At 38.7% G+C, this 23,385-nt stretch overlaps 3 protein-coding genes across 10 annotated transcripts; 1 reads left to right on the top strand and 2 right to left on the bottom strand.

Moving 5' to 3' along the window:
* Positions 1-1,520: 1,520 nt before the first annotated feature.
* LOC146485018 (uncharacterized) lies at positions 1,521-5,145 on the bottom strand. 2 transcript variants are annotated; one of them, XM_085103973.1, is made up of 2 exons: positions 5,106-5,145; positions 1,521-4,980 (listed from the first exon to the last, which is right to left on the bottom strand). In XM_085103973.1, the coding sequence occupies exon 2, from the start codon at positions 4,967-4,969 to the stop codon at positions 4,550-4,552; it is 420 nt and encodes a 139-aa protein (XP_084960099.1). In that variant the 5' UTR covers positions 4,970-4,980; positions 5,106-5,145; the 3' UTR covers positions 1,521-4,549. The 2 variants fall into 2 exon arrangements, with proteins under 2 accessions (XP_084960099.1, XP_084960097.1); XM_085103971.1 differs by lacking the exon at positions 5,106-5,145 and having other exon boundaries at positions 1,521-3,901; positions 4,366-5,099.
* Positions 5,092-5,978, top strand: LOC146485017 (uncharacterized; the record flags this gene model as incomplete). Its single annotated transcript, XM_085103722.1, has 1 exon — positions 5,092-5,978. A coding segment is annotated over one exon (831 nt), but the record flags the coding sequence as incomplete, so codon positions are not given.
* Positions 5,979-6,077: 99 nt separating this feature from the next.
* Positions 6,078-17,004, bottom strand: LOC146485016 (neuromedin-U receptor 2-like). Of its 7 annotated transcripts, none has more exons than XM_085103965.1 (4): positions 16,597-17,004; positions 11,664-11,769; positions 10,748-10,863; positions 6,078-7,226 (listed from the first exon to the last, which is right to left on the bottom strand). In XM_085103965.1, the coding sequence occupies exon 4, from the start codon at positions 7,218-7,220 to the stop codon at positions 6,105-6,107; it is 1,116 nt and encodes a 371-aa protein (XP_084960091.1). In that variant the 5' UTR covers positions 7,221-7,226; positions 10,748-10,863; positions 11,664-11,769; positions 16,597-17,004; the 3' UTR covers positions 6,078-6,104. The 7 variants fall into 7 exon arrangements, with proteins under 7 accessions (XP_084960091.1, XP_084960094.1, XP_084960090.1 ...); XM_085103968.1 differs by having other exon boundaries at positions 6,078-7,112; XM_085103964.1 differs by lacking the exon at positions 10,748-10,863.
* Positions 17,005-23,385: the final 6,381 nt, after the last annotated feature.

Raw genomic sequence — 23,385 nt, 5'->3', positions numbered from 1 at the left:
GACAAACACCATGAAGCAGCGCAGTCGCATCACATTTTGATCTGGGGAAGAATCTCTTATACAAAAGGAAAATCGCTGAAAGACATACTTGTAAAAGCAAAACTGAAAAGGCTTTTATCAACACAACGGACACACAGTGGGAGTCGCGCAGCTCTGTCAACCCCATTTTAACATGCCATGTGCCGTTGACCAATGATGACCGAATCCCGGGGGTTCATCCCTGGGGTCTGCAGCGTTCGTTTTCAAAACTAAACAATATCCCCACCCCGCGGGCCCAAAATATTGTCAAAAATGTACAATTCCCCGCATGTTCCCGGGGGTTTCCCGGGTGTGTCCCGGGGGTCAACCCCCGGGAAAGCCAATGATAAGTGCATTATGTTCCAAAATTTACGAAAAATCGCTAAATTAAAGTGCCGCTAAATAAGGATTTTTCAAAATCGCTAAATTAAAGTGTCGCCAAAATTTTTTGTAATAAGGTGTTGACAACGGACTAACATTAATAAATACTGATGAATTTAAAAATTAAAGTCAAAATTATTGAACATGTTATTGCCGAATGTGCTGTCCGGCGTATTTTTCAGCTGACACTCAGAACCTTCCAGTTAATCTTGGTCCGCTAAAGTATTTGAGTTATGCTAAATTTGTTAGGGTATAACACAGAGAAGAAAGGAACGTTTAGTTGTCCTTCTTTTTTTGAACTTTTTGTTTGTTCACACCATGTTAGGATGGCAACGAAGGATTTCTCGCTACTTTTACAACGTCCTGGCGGGAACTGTCAATCAACAGTCAAAATCTCATCAACCGTAATTTTAGGCTAACGTACCGTATTTACTCGAATAAGCGCCGCGGCGCTTATTTAATTTTTCGTGTCTCCTGTGCGGCGCTTATTCGAGGGCGGCGCTTATTTGAGGGCGGCGCTTATTAAAAGGCTCATACCACAAAGCCAAAACATTTTGATTGTACAAGCAAACGCTGACAATCTCCTTACTGCAACAGTTACAGGGAAGAGAAAGAGGGAGGTTGGGCTTCTCTTACCGGCAAAGTTTACAGCCTTCACGCAAGAACTGAAGAACGCGAACACTTTGAAGAGAGAACTAAATGAAAGAGCATCAAGACATACTCACTTCCAACTGAAAACATCACTATTGATGAAAATAAATTCCCATTGTTGGCTTAGAACCGCATCGCAGCGATTACAGTGTATTTTTATCATCTTATGGAAATACTCAAATAATCGCCGCACCGGTGCTGCGGCGCTTATTCGAGGGCGGCGCTTATTAACCATTCCGCTTCATGTGCGGCGCTTAATCGAGGGCGGCGCTTGTTCGGGGGCGGCGCTTATTCGAGTAAATACGGTAATGCCTTTCGCAGTAATTCTTACTCGATAGTACGCTTGAGCACGCGAATAATTAACATATTTTCCTTCGACAGAGCTACAGTAGTCGAAATGATTCTCTTGTTATTAAATTTTCAACGTGATTCCCAAACGATCTGGACGGAACAAAGTAAGGAGAGCAATATAAAAATTACAAGGAATGTTTAATTCTATCTTTTACAAATGAACACTATTTTCATACATTGATACTACAACGAAAGCTAAAGAAAGAACCCAACCTTCTTCTCCAAATCTTGGTTCCACCTTTTTCCAAAGCACGTGTTTACAAGATCGGAGTCGTAATTAAAAGTACTGTTCATGTAAGTACAACAGATCTGGTACAATAGGTGTTTCCTTTCAATAATCATCTTTAGATTAAAAGTCTTAACACTACTTAGTTATCTAAATGATAGAAAGTTAAAGTAATTAAAGGTAAAAATCAACTAGTACAAATTCGGCTTGAAACACGGCGGAATTACACCAAAAACTATAAAAAAACGGGTGAACAAGTTATTTCCAGGCAAGCCCTGGCAAGAGGTTAATCGGACATTAGCAATCCATTGTTATTTCTGAAAACCAATTTGGCCATATTTTAATCTGTGATATTTTTCCGAGGAAACAGTCCAAAACAGCTGGAATTTGCTTCACACTGAATTCGTACCAGGAGAAAACAACTTTTGATCAGCATAAAGTAAACTAAAATTAAATCTACGAGAAACTATTACATTGAGAGATATCAACTAACTCAGCGTCGACTGCAAAACTTGTAAAATATATTTGGAAAGTTAATCTATACCGTTTCAGGAAGTCTCAGTTCTCTTAATAAAATGCAAAGCATAATGAAAACACTAGCACACAACTCATAATTTATTATTTCAACCGCAATATCCTGAAGTAATTACCAGCAACATAACTCCTCATAATTATTAAAACAACTCAAATTAAGAGCCACTTTAATAAAAACAATGTTGACAATTTTACCTCGAAAAAGAGCGTATGATTTGTTATTATATATAAATCTAAAACTTAAAGTCAAAATTATTGAACAAGTAGTTAAGTCTTATGTAAATTAGAGTGTCAAGGTTGACTACAAATGGCAGCCGAATTTTAAGTAGAAATATATGCGAAAGGTGTACATTGGGGATTTATTGCCATGCACACTTTTTCCAGAATCCCTCAAATTTGGTTTAACGTACACTTACCACGCTTGGGACTTCACCCCTTATTCTTTAGTTGTATTACTTTGTGAGACGACAAACTGCCGTCTGGTTAATTTTATTATTCACGCATTACGCTCAGGGACACACAACGAGAACATTTAAGAAAAATACTTTCCAAACTCATTAATAATTCCCTAAGTAAGCAGCCAATAAATGACTTTACGGGTAAGTTACAATTTACAATTTGGGAGTAATGCGAGGCTAAGTGGAATCGATATAATTTTTATTTCCGCTAACAGTAAACATCTTGAAGAAGCCCAATCTTTTCCATACTTAGAATAGCATAGAATTAGTTATTAATAAGAACCTTACATGATTACATGCGCCATAACATAAACAAGAAATTAGGTCTTCTGCAGCGCATCAAATACTGCCTACCATTAAGTGCTAGGATTACTTTTTTTATAACTCCTTTGTAGTATACCTCTTTTTGACTACGACAATATTATTTTCGGGAGACCAACGCAATACTACTCTTATGGCCGAGCTACAAGTTCTACACAATAAGACTGCGCGACTCATTTTAGATCTTCCCCGGCGCGCTTCTGCAAGCGACGCACTTGCGACGCTCCGCTGGAAGCGTTACAACGGCGAAGGGCTGAGCATCTCGCTATTTTTCCTTAAAAATCTGTTGATAACCTTGTTATACACTCGTTTTACTGTTTGTTCAATAGCAGCTTCCCCATTAAAGATTTACTGATTTTACTATTGCTATCATAATTGTTTTCAAAATTTTACTCACCAAGCTTGTATTATCCCTGCAAGTATTGTCTTTGAGAGCTTGGTTATCCTTTGTCCTTGAAACAATTCTTAAAGGTTATTCCACGAGCGCGCTTTGGATATGAGATGATACAATGATCTAGTTTTTAATAATGAGTATAATATCCAACAAGCGCGAGTGGAATAATTATTTGATTATAAAGAAACACAGAATTTTGCAAAAAAGACCAAAATACGATTTAAGCTTCGAGAGAAACTGTTAAATTTTAGGATAATCTTTAAGCTAAGGGAATTATCATCCGGTATACCAGCAAGCCGGAAAAGGGCTTATTTATTTTATAACTCTCCGACTAATTTCTGAAACGCTTTTTCCAGTGGAAAAGGCAAAAAAGTCAGTGATGGCCACGACCTAATTGCAGCCAAATAAATGCAAGCTATCAAGTTAACTACATTTTATTAAAATGTGATTACGTTACAACAACTAAGAATCAAAACTGTAATGTTCTTTGTTTATTTTTCTCGTCGAAAGGAATCGGGGAACGTTTATCAAATCAGGAGGAGGGATGGAGCAGTGGTTAGAGCATTCCTCTCCCACCATTGTGGCCCGGGTTCGATTCCCGGATTCGGCTTCATATGTGGGTTGAGTTTGTTGTTTGTTCTTATCCTTTCTCCGAGAAGTTTTTCTCCGGGTACTCCGGTTTTCCCCTCTTATCAAAACCAACACTTCTAAACTCCAATTCGATCTCAATAGTGTCCCCAATTAGTGCTCTGCGCTAAATAAATTGGTACTGAAATAAAATGATTTATTATATTTTTACGACTTTGATCGTCTGATAACAGCCGTCCGATTTTGTACCACATGACGTGTTTTGTTCAGTGAAAACTAGGGATTTCCCATTGCAGCCAAGCCAACGAAAAGTCTAAAATTGTGTTATCCAATGATCCAGTACTTGGAATTATTTTGTGAGTTATCCCTTAATCGTAGAAGCCCCCAACAGGGCAACAACTACTGAATGAAGAAGGGCTGGCTATACACATGTCGTGGCATACTGTATATTTGTTTAATATTTCGTCAAACACGACCTAAAGATAACACCAGATGTGACAGCCAGGCGTTCTTCATTAGTTGTATATTCTAAAATTCGTAAGACCATCGTCAGCGCAACCATCACCATTGCCATCACCATCGCCATCATTATCACCATCAATATTGTCATCACCATTGGTATCACCATCAACATCGCCAAGTATCACAATCACCATCACCATCGCCATCAATATCACCAACAACATCAACATCGCCATCACCGTCACTACCATCACTCACCATCGCTATCGCCATCGCCATCACTATCACCATCAACATTGCCATTGCCATCAATATCACCATCACCATCAGATCACCATCACCATCGTCATCACCATCAATATCACCAACAACATCAGCATCGCCATCACCAACACCACCACCACTCACCATCGCTATCGCCATGGCCATCACTATCACTATCAACATCGTCATTGCCATCACCATCAGTGTCACCATCACCATCAGTATCACCACCACCACTCGCCCTCCCATCACTATCACTATTAACATCGCCATTGCCATCAGTATCACCATCACCATCAGTGTCACAATCACCATTAGCATCACCACCACCACTCGCCATCCCATCACTATCACTATCAACATGGCCGTTGCCATCAGTATCAACATCACCATCAGTATCACCATCACAATCAGTATCACCACCACCACTCCCATCGCCATCAGTATCACCAATAACATCAACATCACCATCAGTATCACCACCACCACTCGCCATCCCATCACTATCACTATTAACATCGCCATTGCCATCAGTATCACCATCACCATCAGTGTCACAATCACCATTAGCATCACCACCACCACTCGCCATCCCATCACTATCACTATCAACATGGCCGTTGCCATCAGTATCAACATCACCATCAGTATCACCATCACAATCAGTATCACCACCACCACTCCCATCGCCATCAGTATCACCAATAACATCAACATCACCATCAGTATCACCACCACCACTCGCCATCACCATCATTATCACCAACAACATCAACATCGCCATCAGTATCATCATCACCATCACCATCACCATCGATCACCATCGCCATAAGTATCATCTTGGCTATCGCCATCAGTATAACCATCACACCGCCATCAGTAGCACTATCACAATCACCATCTACATCACCATGGTTATCACCATCAGTATCACCATCATTACCGCCATCAGTATCTCCATGGCTATCACCATTGCCATAAGTATCACTATCACAATCACCATCACCATCAGTATCTCCATCACCATCGCTATCATCATTAGTATCTCCATCACCATCGCCATCATCATCAGTATCACCGTCGCCATCGCCATCATCATCATCATCATCATCATCATCATCATCACCGTCACCATCGCCATCACCATCACCACCGCCATTGCCATTGCGATCACGATCACAACCACCTTTACCATCAACATTGCTATCGCCATAATAATAATGATCATCATCATTATCATCATCATCATCATCCTCATCATCATTATTGTTTAACCCAATGTTAGCTCTACGTGACAAGTTCAAAAGGGAATGATTTACAGTTTCAGCTCTTCCAGCCTGCTGTTAAATGATTTCAGTAAATAACATGATCTGACTATGCAATCTCTTCAGTTTCTCTTCGAGTCTTGTTCATTATTTAAAGCTTTTAAAATGAACCTCGGAACCTCAGATTTCCCTTAAGACAAGGCAGTTTCTGTATGGTTTAAAGAGTCCCGTTTCCTTCTTTTGGATCGCATTGATTTGTTATTCGAGCCAATTCTAGATAGGAAGGGAAAAGCGGTTAATATATAAGATTTAATTGCTTTTCGAAACTCGCGCATCCTGATTGTATAGAGTACTGGATTCACGAAAGAGTTAGCAAAGAACAGCACCTCACAGACACTTCGCAGGCGTAATAGTGCTCCCACAGATAACAAAGTTAACAGCTTAAATTCAAAGAACGTGAACAACACATATGGGAGCCACACTGATAAAGAAACCAGCGTGACAATGAACAGTGTCACAGTAAGTTTGCGTTCTGTTCTAGCGTGACGATTAGTGAGTTCAGGTCGTTTGCTACATCGTACCGTGAAAAATATCGCCATATAACAGCAGGTTAAAAGCAAAAGACAAATGAGGACGCATCCAGCCACGATGTACCAGAAGTACAGGCCGAGAATGTTGAAATGCAAGAACGACACCGTGATAGACGTGTAGATAACTGATGCCACCCAGACGCTAAATATCCATATCTTGTACGATGAACTTGATATCAACCGATGTCGCATTGGATGCCTTGTAGCGTGTAATCTCTCGATTGATAAGGATACAAGAAACGCAAGGGAACAACCAAAGAAGAACGTATCAACTCCGTATGTGGAAATGAACAGTGCTTGAGTCATTTGAACGTTCCACAGTCCATAAGTGTTTCCACGACGAAAGATGGAAATGGGTATCACGATCGCTCCTACACACACATCAGTCAGTGAAAGATTGATGAGCAAATATGCACTGCGCTTGCGCAAACAGGGCTTCTTAATAAAGACGGTAATGGTTATGATATTGAGTATGATGATGATGAGAGCTTCAGTTACAAATAACGAACACCAGAAATATCCTTCCTTGCTATTTCCAAGTTTTGGAGTCTCGCTTGGTTTGAGTGACATCAATGATGTGTTGTTCATAGCCGCCATAGCTAATTCCTCCTGCAAAACAAAGGCGGGTTGGTTATCGGCAGTTTTTTTATTATATCCTCTTGCAACCTCGCACCTAGAGTCTGTTTTGGTTGATAAAGTTGCCTTTAAGACAATCATAAGCACCTGCGGATGGAAAAGGAGCTATTTTCAATCAGCGGGCAGATGCTTCCTTTGCGGTTAAGCTATTAAGTGTGATTTTCCGCCATTTTTCTCGTAATTGCACTTTCCGATGAAGTGATTGTTCTACCCATAGAGAGTAGCCTTGGAATTATTTTCACTTAAACTCAGGGGAGCAGTTTAAAAGACAAGACAAAGAAAAAACAAACAAACAGACAAGCAATTAAAACAAACAAAAATGAAAGAAAGAAATGCTGTAAAAACTGAGCCACTTCATTTCCTGAACTTAATCAATCTTCCTGTTACTTATCATTAGGGAGATTTTTACGGCAAACGGCAAACGGGAGATTAGCATTAATGTTGTCTTGAAAAAGGGAGTACATAGATAAGAAAACTGCAAAATAATTCTGGCCTTTGATGCTAATGCAAAACTACTCAATTTTACTGAACACGAGAAACTGAAAAAGGAAGCCACCGGCAAAAGCAGAGTAAACATGGTCACGTGGTCATTTCTGCCGTTTTGCCGTAGACGTAATTTTAAATCTCTCTATTGTCATTTAATATTGGAACGAGGTAAAGTTTATTGATCGAGACTCTCACTGGTATACCCGTAATGTCAAGGAAGCTATCCACAAAAGACTGCACCTGAATTACATCAACAGGGACAGCAGAATTGAAATTCCCGATTAAGTCATGATTTATTTAAGGCCGCCATCTTGGATTTCTGGATTTCTTCAAAACTTCCGCCGAAAACTAACTCAAACACCGGTAACCACATTCAATAGAGAAAAACTAACACAACTAGTAATCTTAATTTGTCCTTTTCCTTAAATTTTGGTTGTCTGTACGTGCTTTTTTCATGTCTACTTATACATTTATTCATGTTATAGATTTTATTCGATGTAACATCTATTGTTTATACCTTGTATATTAACTTAAATATTTAAATTCACTCTCACATTGTAACTGACGATGACGGTTCTGTCGAAAGGTGTTTACAAAACTTAACTTCTTCTTTAACTTATTAGAAGCCTGCTGCTAGCAAGACCTTTTGGTAATATAATGTAAAAAATAAAAAACAAATAATACGAAAACAGGGATGACACACTATTTGTAACGGAAGAAAATAATATTGCATTGTCGGAAAACCTGTCAAGTGTGGTTACCATGAAAACATCACATGAACGGTATCTGTTATTTGGAATATAATGAAAATAGTCAAGCTGTCCCGATTCTGAACTGATGTACCGGCAAATTACGAGATCTTCAGGCCAAATTTTAGAAGCAGTTGAATTATAAACCCTTTGCTAGATGCTTTAGAAGATAGAACGCACAAAAGAAAACAGTTTTTCTAACTGTTCGCGGTTTTCGTGCAGAAAATGCATGAGGGACGCTATATACACATTAATTGACATGTTGATGTTGTCTGTTAAGAGCATAAGATATTAAGTTCCTCAGTTTTGCAATATACCTTAAAAGCGCGTATGTTAGCTGTAATAATATTGAAACAATGGGCTGGTATCTATCAAAAGGTGAATACAAGCTATTGTTTAAAAAAATCTTGGAAATAAAAGAACATCTTTCACATAAAACGGCATTTTCGTGAAGTCGAAAAGGGATTTAAAAAAAAAAGAATTAAAAAAAGGCGCCAAGCTGATCAATGAAACCACCATGTTTATTTTCTTCTTTATATATTTTTCTTCGAATTGAGTTGAAAATATATGAGTTGTTACAGTACAGTATGGGAAAGTAATAGCCAATTAACCGAAATAGCAGCTGATAGACGGGATCAAATTAAACTGAATTGGCAATTTCCTTTATCTTCTTTCGGTTTTCTGTTACCTTCAATTGCTTTTTAGTGATTCACATGTATTCGAATCAACACCTCGCAAGATCGGCTGTTAAACTGTCCATTTCACACAGCCTTACCGCTGCATGAATTGAAATAAATTCGAATAAAGAAAACGAACAAAACATTTTATTCCAAAAACAAGAACATCGAATAATTGAAGGGTCGCGAAGTTAGAAAGTTGTTGATATGAAGTCAACACGAATGTACCTTGAATTATACCAGCAACATAAAACCCTAGTCAACGAAATATTTCGTTGAAAATATATTTCGAGAGAAATACCACCCTTTCATTTAGAAAGCGGCAAATCAATGAGTGCCGAAACGTAACTACAAATAACGCAGGGTTGAAAAATAGAAGGCTTCAATTCGCCCGGATTTTCGTAAGAATGCAGAGGAGTATATTAAGAACGGTACGACACAGCAATTTTGTGTTGCAATTGTGGCCTAACATTACTGCTGTCTGTTTGTCGTAGCATAGGTCACCAAAGCAATTGATTTAAGAGTTTGTACGGCGTTAAAATTAAATCGAAAAAAATTAGACAACAATATTCCCACAAAACCCACAAGAATTATAATCAAGTCTGAAAAAACTTACCTGGTGTGTTTTGCCGTGTTTTCAAGGCTTCCCAGTGCTTTCAAACGCCGTTTTGAGCCGTGTACCGCTCAGCGGCTTGTCCACGTACATCACCTTATTATGTTGATGACAAGGTCGCAAACTTGAAGTCGAATTTAAATCATATTTGACCTGTCATTTGAGGAGGGCACTTCAAAAACCTCGCTACAATTGGCTTTAACTTACGTGCCTCTCCATATGCCAAGAAGGATGATGTGCGGTCCTTTCAGAGCAACTATTTCTCGGGAAAGTTAATTTGTTGAGACAGAGATCCTCGTTGAAAAGAAAGTTGATGTCAAATCGGGCGCCATTTCTGCCCCGGACCGAGCCGTGTCCCTGGAATGTCATGACAAACTCACGGTCAAACCTAGGAACGAGTACTAAAATGCGCCCGTCAGGGGGAATCCACGCTAAACCGTTGGCCCGTAACAAACTACACACATCCCCTCCCGGCTAAGTGCCGTTTCATGAGTTTCTGTGGGAATATTGTTGTGTCATTTCGAATAAATTTCAACGCCATACAAACTCTTATATCACGCTTTGGTGACCTGTGGTCGTAGGCTTTAGCAATCGCTAATAATAACAAGTGGGAGTAAATGATTGAGAATAAGATTGACTCGTAAGATTTGTATCGTAACACAGCACACGATTTTGATTGCACGCAACTAAAATGTAACATGGAGGTAATAAACACCTGCAGACTCTGGTAAAATTTTCTACCTTCTTTGAAATGTGATTGTAGCTCGTATTCAAACGTGATGTGAGTGTTAAAATAAAGAGCTTGAAAGCAATCTAAAGGTGATTTTACGACGTCTAATTTTTTCGTGCTACTCGTCTCAATGAATAAATAAGTTGCGAGACCAATCTTTTGCCTGACAATTTTATCTTATCAACATGGACGTGCAAACTGGAATCTACTCTCTGCAACTTGTCTCGCAACGATTTTGTCGTCCCGAAGTAGTTATCGACCGAGGAATATCTCGGGACCTCTGCGGTTTATAAGTTAGAATGTAAATTAAGACACGTGCACCTTATTTTTTCTTACTCAAAGCTACTGCTCACCTGACAACTGTTCAGTTTAAAGGATGCCTGCAGCCGCGCTGTTTGTTTGTCCTATTAGCCTCAGGCAGTTGAGAGTTAAGCACGTAAAGTGAAAACGAATCGTGTTTACAGTTAATCTTGTTGACAAAAGAAATTTAAGAAATTTAGATGCTTGCAATCTGTAGTCACGGTAGACAAGATTTGTATTGGCTTGTACTGAGCAGGTTCTCGTGTCTCGTGAAAATCGTAAGATCAACTGTTGATTTGAAATTATAATCTCATATGGCGACTGACTGATGTTAAATATGCGACTAGCTTTATTTATGTAAATGTGCTTAAAAAAAAAAAAACAAGGTGTTTTTAAAATTATTAAAGGATTTTTAAAATTATTTCTCGCAAAAGTGATCTTTCACAGGACACGGAATGTACTGACTAGCAGGTCTAGGCAAAGTCATTTCAGATGATCAACAGGTTGAAAAGGTTGCAGATCAATTGACGATGGTGATAGATAAGTACAAAACGTTTGAAACAGTTTTGACAATAACCAATTTTAGCCTAGTGTGGAATTCGATCACTGTTTCGATCACAGATTTCCATAGTGAATTTGGTTCTTTACTACGGTTTAATCTCAGTTCGCCATACAAAGCTTTTTCCTCGCCAACAGATACAACACGTTTTCTTGACGGATGTTTGGTTACGTTTCAAATACATGAAGTAACAAATGTTTGGACTTTGCCTGAGCCTTAAGCCAGTCAACTTTAGACCTGACGATTAATTCGACAACGGACTTACGTTACGAGAATTATCCTTCAAGCTAAACATTATGTCAATGGAAACATCACAAATAGCGCAGAATGCGGTTAAAAAAATGCATTCACACGAACGATGTGTTGCAGAATTATTGCCAAACCTGTCAAATCTGATTAGTTATACTTACTTCGTGTGAAAACTGAGTAGAGATGTAGTTTTACTGAGCGATATGATAGACTTGTGAGCGCCGTTGGTATTCACCTTCCCTGAAACCTTCTTGAAGAGTTGAACACCTGTATTACGTGAGGGAAATATGGTTAGTTCTCGTCGGGGAACTCCCTCAGTTTATATTCTGATATTTAAAATCGCTTTGAATTGGTAATGAGGCACAGAGGGATTTTAATTATGAACTGAGGCGTCAGTAGCATTTACATATAATTAAGTGAAGTGAAGCTCATCCAAATTCACTTTTCGCGAACGAGAACATTCTCCCGTCCGCCCATTTTAAAGTCGGACGTAATATCTTGCTCATTATCAACTTTCACTTTCAGTCCTTTTAAGATTCATCCAGGCCGGACTTGCTCTGAAAGGCGGCTCATTAATAATAAAAGATTTTGGTAAATATTCCAGTCTTGTTACCCTGCGGCGAATTTCTCCTAAAATTTTTAAACTCTTATTAGTCTTGTCACTTAAGGCGGCTCACAACGGTTTCCAGCACCTCCTTTCAGTTATAATTTGATCGATCAATACTACCACTTTTGGATACAACTACTAGAAATACATGACTCGCAAAACCTCGCGAAGCTGGGGCTGGGTGGAAAGCCCTCTTTACTCGTATTGTAGCATCAAATGAGGAGATTAAAAGGTTTCTGAACATGGCAACTATTTTGATGAGCATGGTATTTTCGAGGTTCCACAGGCTAGTTTGCGGTTGAAAATCTATTTCTGACCCGACGAAATGTACAACGTGCGTGAAGCGCTGTCGTGTTCGATGAATTTATTTCCCACGGAAAATTATCTTACCGCGGCCACAAAACGTGTAATTTCTTCAATGCAATCTTTCACAAAAAAGATTTCTGGAAGAAAGGGAAAAGATTCTGGAGAGATAGTTCTGTATCCAGTGAATATTGATGAACATTGCAGTTGAACTTGGTCCGGCACGCAAACTTTCCCGATGTATGCAAATTTTGTTCCAGACGACGCCAGACAGTCTGACGTCATTTATACTTTGTTTTTCACTGTTCCTAGGCAACAGTGCGGACATCTTCAACGAAATATATAAACATACATACATATATATAAATATATTTTTCGCTCGAATTCGCGCGGCTTAGCTCCGCTCGGGCTGGCTCGGCCCGACAAATTTATTAACCTCGCTACGCTCGGGCCTTCGGCCCTCCCTTCGGGAGGATTAATACTGCAGTATCAAACAAATGCCTTCACATTGGTAAACAAGGGATGGTCATCAATATTTTACTTCATAGGTTCAATACTAAAGCAACAATATAACCTGTAAAAACCACCCTAGATTTAGCTTAACTAAAAACGAGCGCGGTAATCCCCATGTTTTACCATCGGATTGTAATCTTCAGAGCGGAAAAACGCAAAAAGCATGCGCGAACTCTGGGTGAGGGCTGGGCACCAAAAGTTTCAAAAATGGCGGCAATTTTAATTTTCTTATTTTCAACAATTTACTATACTACCGCAGATATCTCGGTAGGTAGCGATAATTATCCCACACAAGAAGATAGCTGTAGATGTAACCTTGCTGTGGTTCAATTTTCATAGGGCTTCTTAGACTTAAAGAAAGATTTTCAAACCTTCATTGTTCCCTCGGCGTGTAATCAAATCGCCTCTACGGGTCTGTTATTCTCATGAACCTTTTTACAAAAAGCGACTATATAAGCAAACCCCTGAACATTTAAGGTCGAGAGCTCAACCCTGAGTAGAAAAATAGTTAATCGTTAATTCCTGAGTTTGCCAAAGTATATAATTGTTTGCCAGAGTGGATTTTTAATTTTTTCGCAAGGATCTAATTATCGGTGTCGAGGGAACAATTATGAATTTCATGCGATGCGTCTAATACTTTCGATCTCTTAGTATATTGAACTGTTTCATTTCCTTTAGTTTAGTTTATGTCTCTTTAATGTATTGTATATTTCTTTTTGTCTTTCACTGCCCGCCTCGATTAGCTTTCGCTACTTGTGGTCCAGTATAATTAGCTAAAAGTTGATCATGATAAACACAATAAAAAAGTTTGTTTTTGACACGGTGTTTGTGCATCTATCTAGTAGGCTCAGGTCAATTACACAATTGATGTGTAACAATATTTATCTGCACAGGTCAACTGAAGGCAGGAAAAATATCTTTAGTTACGGAAACTTCGCAAATAATCCCTTTTGTCACTGTGCTTAGAGGGGATTTTGAATTTGTTTCACAAAGCCTTCCGTGGTCGCACTCTTGCCATCATTCACTCGTCGCGCAATTTTGTTTTAGAAACGAAAAAATTTAAGTAAATGCATCCAGTGAGCAGAGGTTGACCAGCTGCAACTTTAATAGAATTTTATTTCAATTTCGGTTGTGATGACACCAAACTGATGAATTTTCTTGTAATGAGAAACATAGAGAATAAAATAGAGATGAAGCTTGGGTAGCATAGTTACGAAAGAAGTGTCCTTTTGCTGTGTTTATAGTCATGTACCGGAACCTGGACCGCAAGTCCAGTTTTCGTTCTTGTCCTTACACGGTGTTGGTAAAATGTCCGGTCCGATTTTATAGCATATTTGATGAAATTGGACAAAACATAGATGGTAAAATGTATTTTTACCACAAAAGCCACTGCTCAACAATACAACAGAATCCAGGAACGGCATCGGAACGGCAGCGTTTTCAGTTTACTTGCGCCCGCGAACGGATATGCGCAGAAAAATTGCGCAGAACGTTTTTCCGCTCTGAAATTGTAATCAGCATGGCAAAACGCAGATTTAATGTATTCGTATTCAAGTTGCTTTGAACTGGTAACGAGGCCCGGAGGGACTTTACATGAATATTCTAGTAAAAGTATTTTCACTGGACCCTGATAATCTGCAGCGTCATTGTTTTTATGTTTTGTTCCTCGTTCTTTTGTCCTCTCGAACAGTAACTTGAAGCGTTGCAAACGGTGCAAGTCGCCCCTAATCACTTAAAGCTAAACTAGGGCTGTTTTAACGGGTTAGTTATATTGTTGCTATGGCAACCTACGAAGTCGACAAATAAAGGGAATCCGAGTTCTCCCTACTGGAGTTAAACCTATGAATACCTTGGCTCCAGACGCCCGTTGTCTAAAAAATTGAAAATGAGAAAATAACTGCATCGACATTGATAATATTTTCATTTGTTAGACAATGAGCCTCTGGACCTTTTGAAGTCATAGGTTTGACTGCTGCTGAGTGAACTCGGATTCTCTTTTTTCCAACATGCCTGTGTCAGTGACTGAAAGGTTCATCTATGATATACATTTTATTTTTGTCCAGTTTAGGGCCTGTTTACAAGGACGGAGGGTAAGAAAACAGCTTTTTGTATGTATAATTGACAACTATTACAAAATTTCAGCATTTCAAAAATAAGTGAATTTTGATCTTTTCTCACAGTAATCGATGTCCGTGATGTATTATGTGGGGGTAAACAAATTAAAAAAAGTGCAAATTTTACCGACGAGCAAGTGGCACAAATTGAACTGAAGTTGTTGTTTTCTGCCATAAGCAGTGAAAACAGGGCAAAAATTCACAATGTTTCGCCATTATTGTTCAAAAACTCCAAAAAAATATTAAGATGTAGATTTTATTAAGATGATATATTTGCCAAGTTTAAAAAAATGGCAAAATACATATAAAAAACTGTAGTCAATGTTCCTCCAGCAACAGAGTGTATCCATCAAAATCTTTTGCTTCAAGGTACGGTTCTAGAATGCAAAGATACATGGAATTTTCCGTTTACCTTTAGCAAAAGTTGTCGAAAGGTACATGGAAATTTCCGTGTACCTTTGCATTCTTGAACCGTAACTATGCAACCCACCTTTAATTTTATAACCTGGAATAGAACCGGCGAAAGTTAAGTACTTTGAAACAAATTTTGATTTACTGTATTTAATTTTAAAGAAAATGATAAAATGAGCTATAAACATTTTTGAATAATAAACAATTTTTGTTTAATATTGTCACCTTAATTCTATTTGGAGAGGAAATGGCACGAACATGACTAAAACTGCTTAATATTGCCAGAATATCGCCGTTTTAGAATATCCCCGATGGTTTTAGAATGTGTTTTAACCGTTTTGCTGCATTCTGGCGCGACTCCAAAATTTCGTTGTATCGCTTTCAATGAATAATTTTTGCACGCTTTATCTAGCTACATCTATAACCAACCGAGCCGAAACTTAATGGGTAGTGACACTTCTAGACTTTTCACAGATATCAGCTCATCGATATTCATAAAATCCACGGTGTTTCGATTATTCGATGAAATGGGACTTTAAAATAACTGGTCTGGAGCTTGGATATGTGAAGACTGAACAACAGAGTTTCCCTTGAGAAAGTGAAAGTGTGGGAAAGAAGCGAAAGAATGGGAAAGTTGAATCCCAAGCGTGCTAAGGAATAGACGCTTGTCGGCAAATGCGTTGATGACAGAAGGAGGATTATAATCACATTGCAAAATTAATTTTGTAAGCAGCGGGTGTCATCTAAAGTACAGCATTCGCACAAATTTGATCTGAGACGAGACGAGCGCAGCAATAAATTGTTTCAGTGACTCCGCGAGGCTCTAATTCCAGCCAGGGTTTAGATGTCTTGCGTCAAGGGTAACTTGAGACAATAGAGATTCAGTTTTGGTTTGGTTCTCAAAGCGATGAAGAGTTAGCTTTAATCCGGCGTAGGTTACATCACTGAACTTCAGTGATGGGCATGAGATCAACCGACCTCTAATATTGCAAGCTATCACGGCAGTTACTTGTGAGAAAGCGTTTTGAATTATACTCACACGATAGACGATTTTGCTCGTCGGAAGATAAACAGTCCTTTGACGACGAAAGCGAACTTAGCCGACAGATACTTTATAGGTAATTGAATCATAAAAGCCTTTCATACCTTTCCTTAAGTTGAGTCGCTCTTTCTCGGCTTGTCAGACTCGCGATCGTTCTCTTAGTGGTTCTCCAACTTTCACTCGCTCTCAGTAAACCTGCATATCACGGCCTCAATTTATCTTTATTCTACAGTTTGAATATGTATTAGTGTCTGCATCGTAGAAACTATCTTCTTATCCATCTTATCTCCCTACCTTTAAAGTGCCCCTAACCCTTCAATTTGTTTTCTTTTGATAGATTTCCATATCTGTGAAGAACTCATTTTCGAAAAATTTTTTAGAAATATTGAATCCTTTTTTTTACGAGCGCTAAAAGTTACTGAAATGTTTAAATTTTTGCGCTCTTCAAGCGCCGCTGGAGAAATTTTTGTCTCGTGGGCTCATTAGGAACGAGCCAATGAGAAGCGTCTGATATTTGAACTTTCTTAGCTGTGACGTAAGAAAAGGACACCAGAAGGATTCAGAAGGAATCTTATGCATGTGATTCCTTTCTCTACATTTCGAGAGTTGCTACATCCAAAAACCACACATTTTTCAACCATTTTCTCTGTTTACAATTGAAGCATTACCGCGAATTTTCGGATATTTTTGCACGATGTCCTTTTCTTACGTCACGCTCCACATTTGGCCGAGTGGGGGACTAATGCGAACGATAGGTGAAAATATCGACAAGACTGCCTTCACTTCTAGCGCTCTTACAGTGCGACGCGCCTTACCGTAGCCACCCAACAAACTTTTTTACAAGTTAACCAATCAGAGAGCGCGAAAGTGTTTGACAAACACCGCCTCCTTGCAAAGGCTTTGTGCGACATAAACACAATCAAATGATAATTTGTCGCATCGTATTTGTATTTAAAACAAATAAAAGTTATACTGTATACTATTTGTGACAATAGTTTGGATTCGACTTTATTGCTTTACACATATCCGCAGTTATGGAAATAACTTTTATTCGAATTAGCCTGCGAAATCGTCGAAACACTCGCGGCGATTGCTATCTTTGTCTGACAAAAGTTTGGATTCGACTTCACTGCTTTACACATATCCGAAGTTATATATATCTCAGTGCAAAAATGTTGTATTCGCAATTTTCTTTGTTTTCACGGAAGAAACATTAAATGAAGACAATGTTTTCAATTCTTAGTTTCGCTAGGCACTAAAGAACCAACAACCTATCGAATTACGAAAATAAAACGCGAAGTACAGAGAAAACTGCAATAAATATAAACACATCAGTTCAGTTTGTTTTGAACTGACACAATAAAGTACAAAGATGAACAGTTCTCACAAAAGCCAAACATCTCAACAAATATTAAATTATAACAAGTCTAAAACTCAAACATGTCTCGGATATAATGAATGGCAACTGAATTCCTTTGCGCCGGCGGCCGTGAGAACTTCACTTCAGACACAACAGTTCCATGCAAGACCGCGGCCAAAAGGTCAAGCAAGTTTCTGTAATCATTTTCATCACTGATGTTGAAATAAATTCACTTCAAGTTCGACTGAAGGTTTCATAAACTCAACAAGAATCAACAAACAATGTCACTAATGGCATTATAATTCAGTGAAAACCATGAGCTCCAGCTGAACTTGGCTGGGCTGCTTCATGCGAAAGGTTTAATACTAACAAAGTATCCATGCTTGGGCTGGAGGCAAATACGCGGCAACGTTAGCGCGGTGATATTGTTCAATTATCATGGGCAACTGCCAGTTCCCTTCTTCAGGTGACCATTTCGGTATCTCAGTTCTTCAATGCTCGTTGTTATTCGTTGAGCGGCTGTTGTTGTTTTCGATAAAACCGGCGGGAGTTGATTCATCGCGGTTCGGAGCGTCGCCGGTAAGCGGCTGGGAAAAGCAGAGTAAATGGAGTTCGCACTCGTAGTCGTACCACTATTACTTTGGAACCTCTGCGAAAGTTCCACTGGTTTCAGCGGCAATCTTTTGTTTTCTGTGTCAATGTTGGCCTTGATTTCGCATTCCAGTATACGTTTCTCGGCCAAAAGCAATTTCTCTAGTGAAGCCGGGAAGAACGCATCGATATCTCCGGTTTGAAGGTATCTCACAGAACTTAAAGTTTTGAATCCACGGATTTCAAATTCTTTGCTGCAAATCTCCAGGTGTAATCCACGTGGTAGACTTTTGAGCCAGTTGTGTAATTCGCTCATCTTCACTTGACTACAGTCACACGCAGACTACAGACGATATGTTTACAAGGAGGCGGTGTTTGTGAAATACTTTCGCGCTCTCTGATTGGTTAACTTGTAAAATAGTTTGTTGGGTGGCTACGGTAAGGCGCGTTGCACTGTAAAACAAAAAGGATTCAATATTTCTCAAAATTTTTTTTCGAAAATGAGTTCTTCAAAGATATGGAAATCTACCAAAAGAAAACAAATTGAAGGGTTAGGGGCACTTTAAGTCAATAACCGGCTTTAAGTGATAAACACCTGTTAAAAGCTGAGATAAATTTGGTACGGGAAAAAGGTTCTTTAATTCGCTTATTATTCGCTTGAGCTGAACTGAAAAACAAAAGTGTTAAGTTTAGTAATACATATAATTATATTCTGTTGATGGCGTGAGCCTTTCTCGTACTAGCAAACAAAATTATAATCAGATTTCGTGTTCTGACTGAAATTATCAAAGTCTCTTAAATTAATATTATGGAAGAAAATAATTGTTATAAAGAATGTTGTATCAGTTACGTACATTGATGAAAATATATCTTAGAGTCCCCGAATAAACAAAAATATGGTTTGGCTTACTACAAAATGAGAAAGAAATTGGTTCTTTAGTCACGAAATGATTCAATTTTAGTCTTCGAGGCACAGGCAATGCCGGATGATGTATTTAATACAGCTACTGACTAATCAACTAAAATGTTTTGTTAAACACGATGTAACACGTTTATTGACGTCAACCTCGATCTCCTTCATCTAACGTTATCCGGCCCCAGTTGTTCAAAGGCTGGATAACTTTACCCGCTGGATTAGGCACTCTTCAGTGTCTAAAATATATTTCACATTAAACGTTGTCCAAGGTTTTCGTACACTCCCAAACTTAACTGTGGTTAGAGTGTGTATATTCGCTTGTTCAAGAGGAAATACTGAAATCTTTGCACAGATTGAAACTGTCGGATAGTGACTTATCCGCTGGATAAAGTTATCCGGCCTTTGAACAACTGGGGCCTGGTTATAATGCTAGTCGAGTTTAGAAATAGTCTGACGAAATTTCAATATCGTATCTTCCTTTTAATTTAAGTCTAGGAAGTACATAAATGAAGACCGTCATTATAGCCGTTTATATATTTGTAGGATTGATTACAGAATCTCGCTGACCTCGGAATTAAATAGAAGAAAGATCCTCAGTAGTACGCAGTTAGTACGCAACTTAAGCGGTTGCGAAAAGAAAGCTTGAAACGGGATTCGAACCCATGACCTCCGCGATCCCGGTGCAGTGCTCCACCAACTGAGCTATCAAGCCATCTGGGAGCTGGTCATATTGTGAGTTCGTAACATACCCGTGAAGGATGAATAAATGAATGTAGAAATATGAAACATATATTTTGAACTGCGGATGAAAGATCAAATAGAAGAAAGATCCTCGCAGTTATAGTACGCAACTTGAGCAGTTGCGAAAAGAAAGCCTGAAAAAAATCTTTCTTTCTTCTACGTGCAACACGAAGACTACCACAACAGGCAGAAACGAAGTCAGGCAATTTCGGAAATTAAGAAAGAGATGGGCATGGAAAAATATGATATCGTGCGAAAGTAGACCATGCTTAGAGAGCAGTTTCTCCGAGAGCTTCAGAAAGAACAAACATTGTTTGCTCGTTAAAAAACCCCATGTCAGTTTTGTGAGACAAACACAATGCTGAACGAAAGTGTTTGATCGTTTTCTCAGGGCGTAACGCTATTGTCCCAAAATCATCTGAGTATGAAGAAGCTTAAGCAGTTTTATAATTCCTCCATGTCTTTGTAAGAAATTATTTATTAGGCACTCCAGCTCAAAAGAAACGACTGCATGTTTTGCGAAATAGCTTTACTCCACCGCCATTTTGGTTTTGTTGCAAAGTTAAGTGACGTCACGTACGGCTTGCAGGTAACGTTTTGCCTGTGCGCGACAGCGACATTTTTTGAGTCAAAATATCCAGAGCTGTTTCGAACGGGAAATATCGGCCTTTGGGAAGCTTTATACAAGTTTTAATTTAAGTATCGTTGTTTTTATATACAAAACTGCAAAAAAGGAAAGACATTTTTGGAGTCGAAATATCTAGAGCTGTTTCGAACGGGAAATATCGGCGTTTGGGAAACTTTATACAAGTTTTAATTTAAGTATCGTTGTTTTTATACAATAAAGAATTGAAAAATTGAGAATGATGATTATTCAAGAAAGTGACGCAGGCATACTCGGAAAAAAGAAATCCGAGTGCTCCTATCAGGAGTCGAACCTAAGACCTTCCGATTACTAGTTCGGATGCTCTACCACTGAGCTACAGGAGACTCGTGGGTGCTAAGGTCATTAAACTAGGTTCATGGGACAAACATCCTGCATACTGCTAGGATTTGAATGTCGAACGTGTGGTATATGAGAGAAATGTGATGGTATATTTCCAGCCTGGTGAATGAATGAGAATGATGATTATTCAAGAAAGTGACGCAGGCATACTCGGAAAAAAGAAATTTCTTGGTAGAGCATCCGAACTAGTAATCGGAAGGTCTTAGGTTCGACTCCTGATAGGAGCACTCGGATTTCTTTTTTCCGAGTATGCCTGCGTCACTTTCTTGAATAATCATCATTCTCATTCATTCACCAGGCTGGAAATATACCATCACATTTCTCTCAAGAATTGAAAAATTGTCAAATACTTGTGAATTGTTCGTGGCTAGTCTGACGGGGCGTTTCGTCTCTGCGATAGAGGGCCAGACTGCAAACATCTTGAATTTGCGAACGGGACTTTGACCGTGATACTCAACTAGTTTGGCTACAAATTCTAAAGGTCTCTGAAGAGTCTCATGGCCGAGACGAAACGCCGCGTCAGACTAGCCACGAACAATTCACAAGTATCGTTGTTTTTATATATAAAACTGCAAAAAAAGGAAAGAAAAAAATGTTTGTGTCAATTGTACACTCTGCTTTAAGGGAGGTTTCTGCTCTCGTTAGTGAAAATGTTTTCTACGCATCACTGGATGACCAAGAAACTCCGGTGCCTCTTAATACGAAGGCGTTTTTGTGTTTATGGCTATGCAAAAACACAAACAATAAAACTATAGCAACAATAAAGCAAACAACTTGACAAAGTCTATTGAAATCCAATGTGAAAATTGTGCGTAACCACACAATTTCAGTTTATTCTGGAAGAAATGTTTTATTGTTGTGTACTTTGAATCTTTTTAGAAAGTATACCACTTCATTGTCTGTGAACAACTGCTGCCCAAGTTTTGGTTTGGATTCCAATAACTTGCTGATATCTGCTTTTTCAGCGTACGCATAAACCGCCCAACAATACCTTTGTATTAGTAGGCACCGTCCTTAATATTATATTAACCCAGAGCTCGTGCCAAATCGCTTTGCTCACGCTTTCTCTTGTTGATTTGGCTCGGACATGTGGGCTCTACTTATTGAAATATTGGCTATTTAGTTTGATAGAAACATATTTAAAGAAAACAACGAACAAATGTGGTTGTTTATAAAACGGCCTTTCAAACATTGTTGCCGAAACCCTTCAGCGTTCAGGCTTGTCTATTTTCCGTTACTTTTTATATCGAACTGATTGTTAGATCATATCTAGGATACGAAAATCAGCTAAAATAACAAACAATACAATACAGCAAACCGAATACCGCAAACGGATGATATGAGTAAACTAAAGTATCTGAAGGAAACTTAACATACCAGTTGTTTGCAGAGTAAAGCTAATTAGATCATTGTACAATAATATCCAAGCCGCGGGTCAAGTTTTTGTTCGAGATAGCTGATCTTGGCTACTTTTTCTTCTGATTTTATTGAAGTCATTTTGATGCTGAATGCTGAGAGTAAATCCTGTCAGTAGTCATTCTGTTATAGGTCTTGACTTTCAATTCAATCAGTAGTAATTCTGTTATAGGTCTTTCAATTCAGTCTATAAACTGTGGCACGAGATAGAAGGGCAGCGATTGACAAAACATGATAACGGAAACTTATTGTTACATATCGACTACTCCAGATACAGTGACGGCGAAAGAAGACTTTTGCCTGCCCTAGCACATTACCGCACTTCAGCTATATGAGTCCCTCACTTATGACACATTAAAACCAGAACACAGTGTGGAAACCAGCCTCAAAATTACAGCAGGTAGTTTACTACAATGAATACTTTACCGAAAAAAAAGATTCATACGTTGTTGGTATGCGGGCTATATCGATCAAAATATTTGCTGTGTGATCGTTTATAAAACGGCCTTTAAAACGGTGTTGAAAAATGACTCGGATCTTTTTCAAAATTGTCTAATATTCGCCTGATTTAAAAGATTAGTTGCCTTTAAGGTGGCTGCCACCGATTTCCAGCACTTATAAGCTTACTGATCAATACTACTACCCCTTTTCAGTTGTTAAAATAATAGTGGTATCAAACAAATTCCTAATCATTAGTGAACAAGTTACGGTTATTTTCTCGAAATAATTCTGCACATTAACGTTTAACTCAAAATATAGTTGGCCAGCGTTGACTGGAAAACTGTGATGACAGATGCACATTATCACGGTACCGACACTAAAACTCAAAATACAATATGGAATCCAGCAGTCACAATATTACC

This window comes from Pavona decussata, unplaced genomic scaffold, assembly GCF_977016875.1.
Source record: "Pavona decussata unplaced genomic scaffold, jaPavDecu1.1 SCAFFOLD_28, whole genome shotgun sequence".
NCBI classification, from domain to species: Eukaryota; Metazoa; Cnidaria; class Anthozoa; order Scleractinia; family Agariciidae; genus Pavona; species Pavona decussata.
The sequence above is the reverse complement of the archived record's forward strand: the minus strand, read 5'-3'. Positions and strand labels throughout refer to the sequence as shown.